At 40.7% G+C, this 13,423-nt stretch overlaps 1 protein-coding gene across 15 annotated transcripts in view; it reads left to right on the top strand.

The window, feature by feature from the left end:
* Ptk2 (protein tyrosine kinase 2) overlaps nucleotides 1-13,423 on the top strand; it is a 225,119-nt gene that overhangs the window by 109,323 nt on the left and 102,373 nt on the right. For all 15 annotated transcript variants that reach the window (XM_036208358.1, XM_036208351.1, XM_036208359.1 and 12 more), the window contains one exon: nucleotides 8,712-8,766. In XM_036208358.1, coding sequence (XP_036064251.1) covers nucleotides 8,712-8,766 — 55 coding nt within the window. The remainder of the gene's footprint in view (nucleotides 1-8,711; nucleotides 8,767-13,423) is intronic.

The following is a 13,423-nucleotide window of genomic DNA, read 5'->3' as shown; positions in this document are numbered from 1 at the left end:
CAGTTGTGCATGTTCCCTGTCCCCTTTGTATATGTGACACTCATGATACAGATACTTGTCTGTCTGGTTTTTTCGTTTGTTTGTTGTTTTTTTTTAAATAGTTTTTTGAGACAGGGTCTCTTTGTAGTCCTGGCTGTCCTGAATCTTACTAGACCAGGCTGGCCTTGCCTGCCTGCGCGTCAATTGCTGGGTTAGTGTTTCTTAATCTAGTAGTCTAACTAGACTTACTTTTTTTCTCATCTTGAGACCTATCTCCTATTGTACTTTTTGTGGCAAGGGACGGAAATGAGGTGGGCTTGCTTATATGTTTGTTTTTAAGATGTTCAGTGACTTAAGATTGTTAAATGTGGAAGCTAGAAAGATGGCTGAGCTGTTAAGGGTACTTTTTGCTCTTCCAGAAGACCCAAGTTTGGTTCCCAGTACCCATTTGGTGGAAGGCCTCACAACCACTTATAATTCTAACTCTAGTTCATCTGACACCCTCTTCTGGCTTCCATGGGCACAGACGTACATGTGGCATACACTCAGATAACCACACAGATATATACATAAATAAAAAAAAAATCTTTAAAGAAAAGATTGTTAAATGTTTGTTTTAAAATATTTGTTAATTGGGACTGAAGAGATTGGTTGGTGGTTAAGAGCACTTGTTCCTCAGAGGATGTTGGTTTGATTCCCAGCACCCACACAGTAGTTCACAATCATCTGTAACTCTAGTACCAAGGGATCTGACACCTTTTGGCCTTTGTGGGTACTAGGCACACATATGTACAGAAATACATGCACACAAAACACCTATACCCATAAAATTAAAAAAAAAATCTTAAAGAAAAATTAAATCAGCAAATTGATTTCTGTTCTTACTTTTCCAATGTGTGTGTTTGCTTACTTTGTGTTTATATTTAGTTTTTTGGGGAAAAAAAAAAGTCTTACTATATAGCTCAGACTGAGTCATGATACTTTTGCCTCAGTCTCATGAATTACAAGTTACAGGTATAAGTACCAGATCTGGCTGATTTTTTTTTGTTTGTTTTTTAAAGGTTCCCTGTTATCCTAGTGGTATCTGGTCAGAGCATGGTCTGAGAAGTGCCCTTGATGTAGTGAATATATCTTAATGTATGGGTTAAGACCACCATGTTTTGTTATCTAAATACATGAAATACATGAAAGAGTGGAGAGAATGTACAGTGATTGCTCATGTGTCTCCACCCAATCTCCACTTAACATAATTCTCTATTTGTTTCATATCCTCGACATTTGTAAGTTTTTTAGCCTAGATTAAAAAGTTCATTTTTGACCAGGGATCTATCTAAGAGCCCAGCACTCTCCAATGCCTGTGTTCCATGCACAGTACTTACTGCACACACATAAATGTGCATGGGTGTGTTTATTTTGTACTCAGCCTTCTTACTACATGTACTGTGTGTTGTGTCTTTACAGAACATTAAAAGAAGCAAAGTAAAATACCTGATTGTAGCATGAATCTTAAAGGTACTAATAAAAACAAACCTGGAGCTAGGTATTGGGTTAAAGCTGGAAGATCAGAGAAGCAGAACAAGCCACAGCCTTGTTGTTCCTCAGCTGATCCTGTTTCCTCAAACTGGAAACTTCTGAGTCCTTATCCAAATGGATCTCAGCTGAACTGCTTTTCGAAAGCCTGAAAACTTAACCAGGCTAGTTCCTGGTCCTCATGCCTTAAATACCTTTCTGCTTCTTGTCATCACTTCCTGGGATTAAAGGCGTGAATTATCATGCCTGGCTGTTTCCAGTATGGTTTTAAACTCACAGAGATCCAGATAGATCTCTGCCTGTGGAATGCTAGGATTAAAGGCAAGTGTGCCACCATTTTCTGGCCTCCATATCTAGTGGCTGTTCTGTTCTCTGACCCCAGATAAGTTTATTAGGGTGCACAATACTTTGGGGAACACAATATCACCACACACGATTGTCATAATGGCCTTGTTGGTTTACTCTCATGGGTCTAAATGTTAGTTTTCTGTTTGGAGGCTTTGTGTTCAGTCATATAAACATGAGGTATAAATCTTTTTTAAAAATTCTATATAGTGATCTCTCTGTCTAATAATTTTTTAGTTTTGATTTTTTTTGCCTTAGTTTATTTTATCCATTTTTCTTTTTTTTTTTTTTTTTTAGATTTTTAAAAGAAATTTATGTGCATGAATGCTTTCCCTGTATGGATATATGTATACCATATGCATGCTTGGTACCTGAGGAAATCTAAAGAGGGTGTCAGATGCTCTGAAGCATTTCAGTTACAGATGGTTGTGAGCCTTCCCACTGCAAGTCCAGGCTCCGTGGTGCTAGCTTTTCCTTCATTCTCAATAACCTCTGTGTCCATATGTGCATGCTCAGTTTTATTTCCTCACCCTTTTTTTTTTTTTTTTTTTTTTTGCATAGCTGTCTTGGGTTTTGTATTTAGTACTAATCTTGTCATGCTTGGGCTGTTTAAGTCTTCTGATACTATTGACTCCCATTTAGGTCCCCAACTAATCCTAGATGGTGAGTTTGGCTGAGGGCTTCATTTCTGAAAACTACAGTGGTGACTTCTGCGGAGAGCCAGGAATGGCACCACTTCTGCCACCCTTGGTCCCCAGTTCAGTGTCCAAATGTCAGACTCACTCTTCTCAATACACATACTCCAGCCACAAATCTAGTAGAGGGTCCCACAGGGCTGTATGTATACAGCCAGGGCATCCTGCAGACCTGCACATTGTATTAACTCTATCAACCAAACCATCTTTACAGTATCTCAGTCTGTTTGTAGACATTATTCATTACTCGTGTGTGTGTGTGTGTGTGTGTGTGTGTGTGTGTGTGTGTGTGTGTGTGTGTGTTTAAGTCAGGGTTTCACTTATAGAATCCAGAGTGGCCTAGAACTTGATTATATTTAAAATATAAAAAGGTGGTGCACGCCTTTAATCCCATCAATTGGGAGGCAGAGCCAGGCGGAGCTCTGTGAGTTCGAGGCCAGCCTGGTCTACAGAGTGAGATCCAGGACAGGCACGGAAATAACACAGAGAAATCCTGTCTCAAAAATAAAATAAAATAAAAAAAAGATGAACCTATAATTGTAGGAACACACTAACACACTATTTGAATACTTCCTGTGTGTGTGTGTGTGTGTGTGTATGTGTGTGTGTGTGTATGTGTGTGTGTGTATGTGTGTGTTTTCCACAAACTAAAGATTTCACTGCTTTCTCTTTGGTCATTCTAAGCATTTTCTTTTGGCAGATAGACAGTAATGTGGCAGGGAGTGTCCAGCCTCACTTGCCCCTTCACATTCCTGGGGAACTGACTGGGTAGAAGTTAGATGAGATTTCCATGTACATGTAAAAATGAGAGCTGATAAGTAGAAGGTGGCTGCAGCAGGAGACCACAGGCTTAGAGAAAAGGATCACACTACAAGTGGTAATGCACTGTTAAAATGCAGACTTCTGAGGTGTTGTCTGTGAGGTCTGACTCCTACCAACTGGAACCCTTAACTTCTCACTTTGCTGTTTTTGAGGAGAGGGAGAATTTAACCAGTCAGGGATACTTACAAGCACTTGGGTAAGGAGTTACTTACAGGAGGAACATGGGCAACTTCCCAGTGGCTGCACCACTGAGAAAAATGTCTCTTCCCTCTGCAACATTTTACTTCTGCCTTTTAAACCATTTTAATCACCTTTGCATGTAGTGTAGTTTGCTATGTTGTTTTGGTTGTTATTTCTTTTTCCTAGGAGAATGTGAGCAGCATCAACACAGGGATCTGCCTGAATTCTTTACACTTAACAGAGTATCCAACTCTTATTAGATATTCTGTATCCCACGAATAAGTTTGTGACTTAAAGTTAGCTGAGGTAAGGGCTTGGGGATGGAGCATTCAATACTGCACAAGTGTTGAGGTCACCAGACAAGGCTAGACTCCTCAGAAACACTGCTGAAAGAGGAGTGGGCTTTACATGGATGTAGGATTCACTTTCATACTTAGTTCCTCTTTAATATGTCAGTAATGCTTAGTCTAATCTGGGTTACCAAAGGCCTACTGTGCTGTGGTTTGTGCACATGAACATATACATGCAGAATGAGACCTCAGGCTTTGAATAGCTCCACAAGAACACTGTGAGTATTATGGCTGGAGAAGAGTCCTCCTGCACACACTGCTTTTCTGTCTGTTTCATTCTGAATGCCAGTGTGGTGTCAGTGAGGAAGGCAAGGCTTTGGGTTGTTGACACAGCGACTGCAACTCCCCAAGCATGAGCACACTTGCTGAATGGCAGGGCAATTCGTGAAAGGGCTTCCAGGTTGACAGAGGCAGAGGAACAGAATCATGGTTTGGAGCAATGTTAACTTTTAGAACTTTTCACACCCTAGCAGGTTAGTTGTTTGTTTATCTTGGTATGTCACCTAAGGAAAGAAAAAGTATAAGCCAGGCACATAGGTGTCCTACCAGCACTTGGAAGGCCTAGGAAGAAGGATCATGAATGTGATACTAGCCTTAGCTACATGAGACTGTCTTTATAAAAGGAAGGAAGGGAGGGACGGAGGAAGGAAGGAAGGAAGGAAGGAAGGAAGGAAGGAAGGAAGGAAGGAAGGAAGGAAGGAAAAAAGGGAAACAGACCAAGAAATCTTTTTAAAAGGCCAATAACCAAAATGAGGCCATCTGTTGGGAGAAATCAGATGTGCACAGGTTCCCTGTAGCTTAAGTGAAAATAATGTGAATGTAGAACACATGTCAATAGGAACCCTTTCTGCTACTAGGGTCAAACACTTGTAAGTGCTTTCAGTAAAAGGCTCTAGGCTGAGGATAGCTCTGTGAGCTCTCTGTCTTGATGCTATTTTAGCACTGTGGGCCAGCTTGCCATATCCCTCTATGCCTGCTCCCCTAATTGAGGAACCCTAGCACTTATGTGGTTGTCCCCATGGTAACAGTCTCCATGCCCAGTATTATTATTACTCATCTCTGCCCTTACTGAGAAGCCTTCAGGTGCACAGGGCAGGAAGGGTGCTGAAAATTCTGCAGTCACCACTTTGACACAGCCATGTGCCTTGGCCTTCTGCTGAGGGTGGTGGAAACGTTCTGGGTCTGCCCTGCTCTGTCCAGTCAGTAAGCATTATCCACATGTGGGATTTTTGAGCCCTGGAGATAGAGCTGCTAAAACCAGGACCAGAACTTTTTGTTTAGGTAATTTATATGTAGCCCTTCGCTACAGTTTTGAGCAGCCCCACTCTAACTCTGCTATTATTGGCCTATCATCTCTGTGTGTCCTCCATAGTCACACTGAGGCAAAGAAGGAGCCTAATACCCTAATGGTTTGCCCAAGGAATTGAGGTTCATCAGTATCCTCAACTTCTCCTTTGAGTTAGGTTTCTGTTTGTTTTGTTGCTATGGTTTTGTTTTTAATCTGGTGGGTTTAGATGCCTTCTGGAGATATGTATATATGTATGTTTGTTTACATATGGGACAATTATATAGGATTTGGGCACAAGACATGAATGAAGCTGTTGCAGAACACTTTGTCACATCCAAGCTACGGCCAAGGACAGCTCAGGGAGAACCAACTTCTCATTGAAGGTGGATGATATACACATCCCTGCCTGGTTTCATGAGAGAGAGTTAAACTTTAGATAGCTGTAATAGTCTGTCTCTGCCTTTGGTGCTTCTCAGATAGGGGAGCTGCAGACCAGAGGCTGGCTTGGCACCTGAAGTGTGTCAGAGGTAATGCTGTTGAGGTTTTCCCATTACTTTTTAGGCTCGTGCATTTACTTACTTACTGTTTTTTTGAGACAGGGTTTTTCTGTGTAGCCCTGGGTGTCCTGGAACTCGCTGTGTAGACAGGGCTGGCCTTGAACTCACAGAGATCCACCTGCTTCTGCATCTGAGATTAAAGGCTTGTGCTACCACTGCCCAGCTTGTTTTTTTATTTTATTGCTAAATAGTTAACTGAGTTCTAACATACAAATAAGTATTCCAAATTCATTATTACTCAAAACTAGTTGGACAGAAAACGTGGATACACCTTAAACATTGTCTTTACACTTCAAAATTTAAAGAAGGTGGTGGTGGTGAAGTGGCTCACTGGATGAAGGGCCTTGCCACCAAGCCTGAGGCTTAAGGAAGAGAATTGCAAGTTCATACACGTGCTTGAGAGCACACACTCAAACACACACAAACATACGCATGTATATAGTGTTATAAAAAGTAGTATTTAAGCAAATAATGGAGTTATCTTTACCTGGAGTAGAAGGTAACTTACTGATTATTTTTACACACACACACACACACACACACACACACACACACACACACACACACACTCAAGCTCCCAAGTTTTTCTTGAAACCTAGATCTTTCCTTATTCCTCTTTAACTCTTCCTTTTTTGATGAGTTCTTATATCCCTGTCTCTGAGAAGCATCAATATGTGATTCATTGGAGGTCATAGACTACCCTGCTCTGGTTTTCCTCACCCCATTAGCTGGGCCTAATCAGTTGCCTAGCTCAGCCAAACTCATCCAAAATGGGACTGTTGGCATCCACTGCCTTTACCAGGGCATCAGCATTCTTTCCCATGCACTTCGCACCTATCCAGGTACTCCACTGTGTCCTGAGTCTCCTGGGTCACTTGTAGCCTGCTCTTGAGCAGTCACACCTCCTGCACCAAACAGATGTACTAGAGGCCAAAGCTGTCTTGACTGGAATGGCTTCCAGGGTATTTTCAAAGGAAAAGAAGCTTCCCTTCAGAGTTTTTAATGAGCACATTCACTTAACTAGTGTGTGCGATGGGAATGGGCAGACTTTTACTTCCTCATAGTAGGCCGCCCTACATCAATAAGATCAGACCCAGAGCTATTCTGTGAATGTACAGGCTTTCTGTTAGGGACTCTTGGCTGAGAACCACAGCAACCAAGATCGTACAGTTTTTGTTTTTATATGCCACACTTATTTTCTCCCTTACAAGTATCAGAGGATGGATTGGCCCCTGAAGTATGGCAGCAGTAGTGCTGTTGAAGTTTAGTGTCAAAGTTATTCATATGAGGAGACTCTGCTTTTAAGGAGAAAACAAGAAAAGGGAGGGCTTTGATAGACATTTTCCTTTTCATAGCCAGTAATCATATGAGACACAGGAGTTCTGAAAAGGGAAAGGAGACTTATATGTGGCTAGAGAGAAGCAACATCTCAGGGGTTAGAGCAGGTGAAATCAGAAGACAGCACGCCAGAGCCAAGACACTGACTTCTGGATGTAGTAAATGAGTTTATCGAGGAGTCCATTGATTTAGGTGCTGCCTGTTCAGGTTATAGGTTAACGAATGTAATTGGATGGAAGGTCAACCATACAAACTGACATGATTCGTGGGGTTTTGATTATAGTGATTGTGAAACAACTCCTTTTTATTTATACTTCATATTCAGTTAGTTCCCCCCATTTGACTCTGTAAAAGACACCTATATATTACCTGAACTTCATTTTTTTCCTTGATCCCTTTGTTTTTTTCCATGATCTTCTTACCCCTTGTCTTCAAAGGTACATTTCATCTTCCTGGAACACAGTGCCATCTAGTGGACAAACTTCTAGTTCACTACCCAAAGTGGGAGGTAAATTTCAAAAGCAAGTCCAACTTTTTTCCAGTCTGTTTCTTGAGTGCTCTGAGGTTTTTAATAATAATGGCAGCCCTGAGTTTATGGCCCAACTTAGCAAATTGCTGGAATTTATGACATTTTCAACCAAGACAAATAACTTGAGGTCCCCCCCTTCCTCCCATTTTGTGAAATAGAGAAGATGAAATGTGATTAGGGAATGACTTCCTAAATTTAAAAAAGTCAAGGAGAAGAAGCAGTCATCATTTCAGATAAATTTGAAGAGTTGTTTACTGTGCTACATGTGGTGTGAACATAGGAGAGTGGAGCCTAAAAATTAGGCGAACTAAAGTCTCATGCAATAGCCTACTTTATTTAGAGCATCAGACAGTTTATACTCTGAGGTTAAGTGTCCAGTCACAAGGATAAGCTGTTTGTGGCAGACAAGTACCCATGGCAGACAAGGTGCATATGGCAAAACAAGTTTTTCCATAGAGGCATAAAAACAAATAACAAGAGCTACTTGTCATGAGTAATCTAAAGTAAACCCACTCCTATCTGCTACACTGGGAGGGGCACAGAAGCACTTTCCAAGAACAAACTGAGGTCCCAAGACTTGTCTTGTTTGCTTGGCGTTTTCTCACAAGTACTCAGAATTCCCCTGTACAACTCATTCTTTGGGCTGTGTTTTGACAGTTTATGTCTTTTTTAACCCAGGGCCTTGCTCTATCACTGAGCTAAATCCCCAACCCCGACAGTTTATGTCTTAGGCCAATCTCTAAAATATAGTTACCTAGGAGGAACTAATGTGTCTAAGGATAACTTCTGTACCACATCTGAAGGAGAACAGTTTTATTACATGTTGCCATTTGCAATGTGGCAGTATTTCAGAAGGGGCCTCCATAGTAAAGGAGAAAGAAATAAAGATTCCACTGAAATAAATTGTAAGCATGTCTTTGTATATAGCTACAAAATAGTTTATCCTCTCCCATGAATATGCCGGTCAGTTGGAGCTTAATTATAATTGGTTCTTTCCTGAACAAACAGAAGAATAAATAAACTACTTTTGTGTTCTTTCAAGTATGTTGTTATTGATTGATGCTGTTATTTGTTAATATGCTTCTTTTTATATTTCAGAAAAGATGTTGGTTTAAAGCGATTTTTTCCTAAGAGTTTACTGGATTCTGTCAAGGTAATTAGAGTCTCCTTTATCATAATCAAATATGAAGCTTTGCCTGTATCCATTTCCTACTGAGAACTTGCCTTTGATAAAGTGAAATGGTGCGTTTCCCCCTTACTTGGTAAAACTGCAATGGCAAAAGCTGACTGTGTGAGCCATGTTAACTTTAGGCAAGTAAATTTTCACCGATTCAGCCTTTCTTCATAGAACCACAGCTTTACTTGATGATTGTGAGTAATAGCTACCTAAGTGTAAAACTAGAAATAGTTCCTGCTGCAACCCTGCAGCCGAGGTTCTTAAAATCTGTACTATTTTGATACATAGAACAAAGGGAATACTATTTTAAAGGATCATGGTGAATCATGAGCACTGTGTGTGCCTGCATTTATACTGTTGGTCCCCATGTATCATTGCATCCTGTATCTATGTGCATGCACACATCACTGGGTCCTCTGTGTGTGTTTGTGTGTGTGCACATGCACATCACTGAGTCCTTTGGGAGTGTGTGTCTGAGAGTGAGAGAGTATGCACACATCACTGAGTTTTGTGGGGTATGTGTGTGGGTGCACATTGGGTTCTGTGTGTGTGTGTGTATTACTAGGTCTGGTGTTTGTGCATATTGCTGCATTGTCTGTGTCACTCTCTCCTGTGTGCACAATATGCATCATTGCACTTTATGTATGCATATTCCTAATGGTCAATCTCTGTTTCTACCATGTGGTTTTCCTGTTGGTAACTTTGGAAGTAGCTTCCATTTAGTCCTACTCCAGCAGGATTATCATTGAAGACAGAGGAGCACTGAGTCCTATTTCCCATCCAATCCAGAGCAAACCTCCAGACATCAGTTACAGTGGGAAAAAAGAGAGTTTGATCCAAGAAGGGTTCCACTTGCCAGCCTCACAGTATGGGGCATGCCCTCTTATTTCCACAATGAAGAGTGTTATGTACGGATGACACTAACATATAACAGATAAGTACACACACACACACACACACACACACACACATATATATATATATACACACAATACCTGTCAGGTAGCAATTCATAAACAACAGTTATTATTTTTTTGTTTTTTATTTTTATTACAAAAATATTTATTTTTACACCCTCTTATTTGAGACCCACACAGACTAAGGCATGCATATGAAATAATGTCATATCCTGGTTCAGAAAATTGGCCCCACAGCCAAACTGTAACATAAGAGCCCTGGATTCAGTGTAAATCACCTATAACTTTGGATAAGTAACTGAATCTTTTTCAGTTTTCACATCTCTAACAAAACCAGCTTCTGACACATAATGTCTGTGTGAAGAGCCAGTTAGTCAGTGTCTGCATTCTCAGAAGATGATCTATGCAGATGTGTCTAGAATGAGAGGAGTGGCAGCATCCTGTTACCAAGCATGGTGAAAGACTGAGTGCTACGTCTCTTAGTGTAGGACTGAACTCACTGGCATATGATTTTGGCCAGTAGAGCTGCATTCTGTTCTTTGAATGTAGTCAGTGCTGCCAGTGGTCTGGCAGGTCACTGTGTTGGTGCCGTTTGTCAAGTGTAGTCTGTGACAAAGCCCTATGTCTATACCTAGGTGCTGCCCACTTTACTGGTGCCTTGAGGTCTAGCTTCCTTCCCCTTTCTTGGGTTGATAGCATGTTTCCTTCTACACAGCTTCTATGTGATATCACAGGGAAAATAAATGCAGAGGGTTCTGCAAAATGCAGCAAGTCTTAATGAGAGCAATAAGAAAGTGTATCCTTTGTAGTGTTTGGGGATGCTAGTGCACTTTTAAATTTTCCATTGAGTTTCTGCTCTGTTAGTGAAGCACTGGAACGGGTTGTTGGGAATCCAACTCTTTCCCAATCCCGTAAGTGTTTTAGAGGCTGGTAGTACAAATGTAGAAGATGTTGTCTTCTCTAAAAGTTGGTGTAGATTTGGCAGCTAGAGAAGAGAACTTTAAATCAGGGAGAATGGCAGTTGTGTTCCTTGGGAGTGTTGGCAGTCTCCTGGATTAGGAAGAGCCTCAGTTTATCTGGATATTGAGTATGAAGACCACAAAGGTATGAAGCAAAGGTTCCCCTACCCCAACCTGATACAACCCAGGAATAGGAGGACTGTGGAGACATTGAATCAGTGTAAGCCATAGCACCTACAACTTGATATTCCTATTGGTTGGAAGATGTTCTTAGCCAGCATTCACTTAATGGCTGTGTTTCATGTATCAGTGATTCTCAAATGATGAGGCCTTTGGTGGCCTCTGAAAACTGCTATCTCCTCAGATTTTCTTGTGTAAAAAACAGCATTAATGTCACTGCTGTCTTTGGGAGTCTATGACACTGTTCTAGGTTTACAAACAATCATTGTACTCAAAACAGGGACTTGGGTATAGGCCATGGGTGAGTGCCTCTGTTAGGCAGATGCTGATAGAAGCTCAGTGGAGCCTATCCATGCCTGGATTCTTTTGCCCCAGCCTCCTTCTTCCATATCCGTGCAGAGATGGAAAACATCTCTCCTATCTTAGACCCTGATCAGCATTTAAGGGGCTTGTTTTTCTTTCTGAATTTGTAATTTTGCAGTTACTGACTTGTTTGTATTTGTCTTTATATACTATATATTCACACAATGAGTTTGGCTAGCACCAGGTACGTAGCTTATTTGATAGATCTTATTTAAATGAAAGAATGAAAAATGGATAGCAATCTGAAAACAAACAAAATCAAAAAAACTGAAGAAGAATTCAGAGAGAGAGACATGTGACAAGGGCATGAACACAGGGTTAAGTATGACTTTGAGAAGATAATGGGATTGCATGCCACCCCAGGAATGCCTGCTCTCTTCTGCCACATTCTGCAGGCCTTTCCCAACTCTACCCTTCTTGGCTTCTTTTGTCCTGATCTACTCCAGCATGCTTTTCTTGACTTACAGAACCTAATACAGTCCACTGAGGGAAGCCAAGGCATCAACTCAAACTGGGAGGGAACCTGGAAGGAGGCAGGAGCTGATGCACAGGCCATGGAGGGTACTGTTTACTTGATTGTTCCTCGTGGCTTGCTCAGTGTGCTTTCTTACAGAATCTAATCCAGGGTGATAATACCAAAATGGGTCTTCCTACATCAATCACCAATTAAGAAAATGTTTTACAGGCTTGCCTACAGCCTGATCATGTGGAAGCATTTTTTCAGTTGAGATTTTCTCTTCTTAGATGACTTAACCTCTGTTAAGTTGACATAAAACTAGCCAGCATAGTATTTCCTTTTACCAACTGAAACTCTCACATGCCCCTTTTAATTGAAAAGGGAATTGCTTAATTTTTTAATTTAAATATTGTTTGATTTCTTAAATAGCTTAATCAGGAGAGATTGTAGCCTTAGGCCAAGATTTCTCCCCATGCTACATAAATTCCCTTGACATCTCCAGCAGACTTCTCTAGATTCTGGTGCTGCTGTAAACCTCTGCTTATACATAGTAGCTATAGCTAGTCCTACCTTCAGAAACAACCCCAACAAGAAATATATACCTGAGCCCCTGTTTGTTCTGGAGTTAGCCATATTGAATGGCTAGGTTTATTGATGTTAGTTTTTCCATAAACAAGCTATGTCTGTGTATTTTTTCTCAAAGTCACTTTGTTTTACTTGCTTGCCTTAGATTTAAATTTCTAGAAGATTGTTTGTAGTTAACATCATTGAATGGTTGAGAGATTATCATATCCTGGTAGAATTTGACTGAGCTGTGATGGTACCAAGAACAGAGAATAGATTGCACATGCCTTGAATGCTGAGAATAACAGGGAAGGTGCCTTACTTTTCAGATGCTTGATTAAAGTCACTATTCCAGTAACACTAATAAAGGTCATCATTCCTCTTCAAAGGTACCAAGGTCATGAGTGATGAATAGGCAAGCACACTCTCAGTTAATGTGTATACGCTCTGGGTAGGAGGGGAACGGGTTATGGATACTGGTTAGTTCTGTGTCAACTCGGGTTTTAGTGAATTGTGTCATAGTGATGTTTATTTCTTGACTGTACAAGGTGCAGAACTGATGAGATTCTCCCTACCATCTCAACAACTTTTCAGTAGACCTGAACCTAGATAGCAAGTTGAAACAGTCAAACCTTAAGGTATTTCTGTATTACTCACAACAGAAATCCAGTTTTAAAGCTACAAATGTTGAGAGGTCTTAAGGCTCTATTCTGTTTCCAGTGATACAATAACATGGCTTCCTAGAACACCATTAGGAGATGTGAGTTAGCATGAGGCACAGTGACTCATACCAATGACCTAGGTAATTGGAAGGCTGAGGTAGGAGGATCTCAAGTTCAAAGCCAGTTCAGGCACATATCAGACTATCTCAAAACAAGCAAATAGTAAGTGAAAGCTTGAGACACTTACCCTTGAGCCACACCCTATAGATAGAATGATGCCATGTGATTCTTTAGTATGTCTTCAGCCTTTCATTGTTTTGTAGCAGTTTTTCTTTAGCCTAACATACACATTTATATGAGAAACTCTAGTCATCGATGTGGCTAGCTGCATCTGATAATCATTAAGTTGACTAATGAGAAATGATTTGTTAGATTACTATGACTAAAGAGCAACAGTTCTTAATTATACTCTTACTCATTCAAAGTCATTTGCTCTCTTCGTGTGAACTGGTGTAGATGACTTGATTTCTA

Source organism: Onychomys torridus, chromosome 16, assembly GCF_903995425.1.
Source record: "Onychomys torridus chromosome 16, mOncTor1.1, whole genome shotgun sequence".
Classification (NCBI taxonomy): Eukaryota; Metazoa; Chordata; class Mammalia; order Rodentia; family Cricetidae; genus Onychomys; species Onychomys torridus.
The sequence above is the reverse complement of the archived record's forward strand: the minus strand, read 5'-3'. Positions and strand labels throughout refer to the sequence as shown.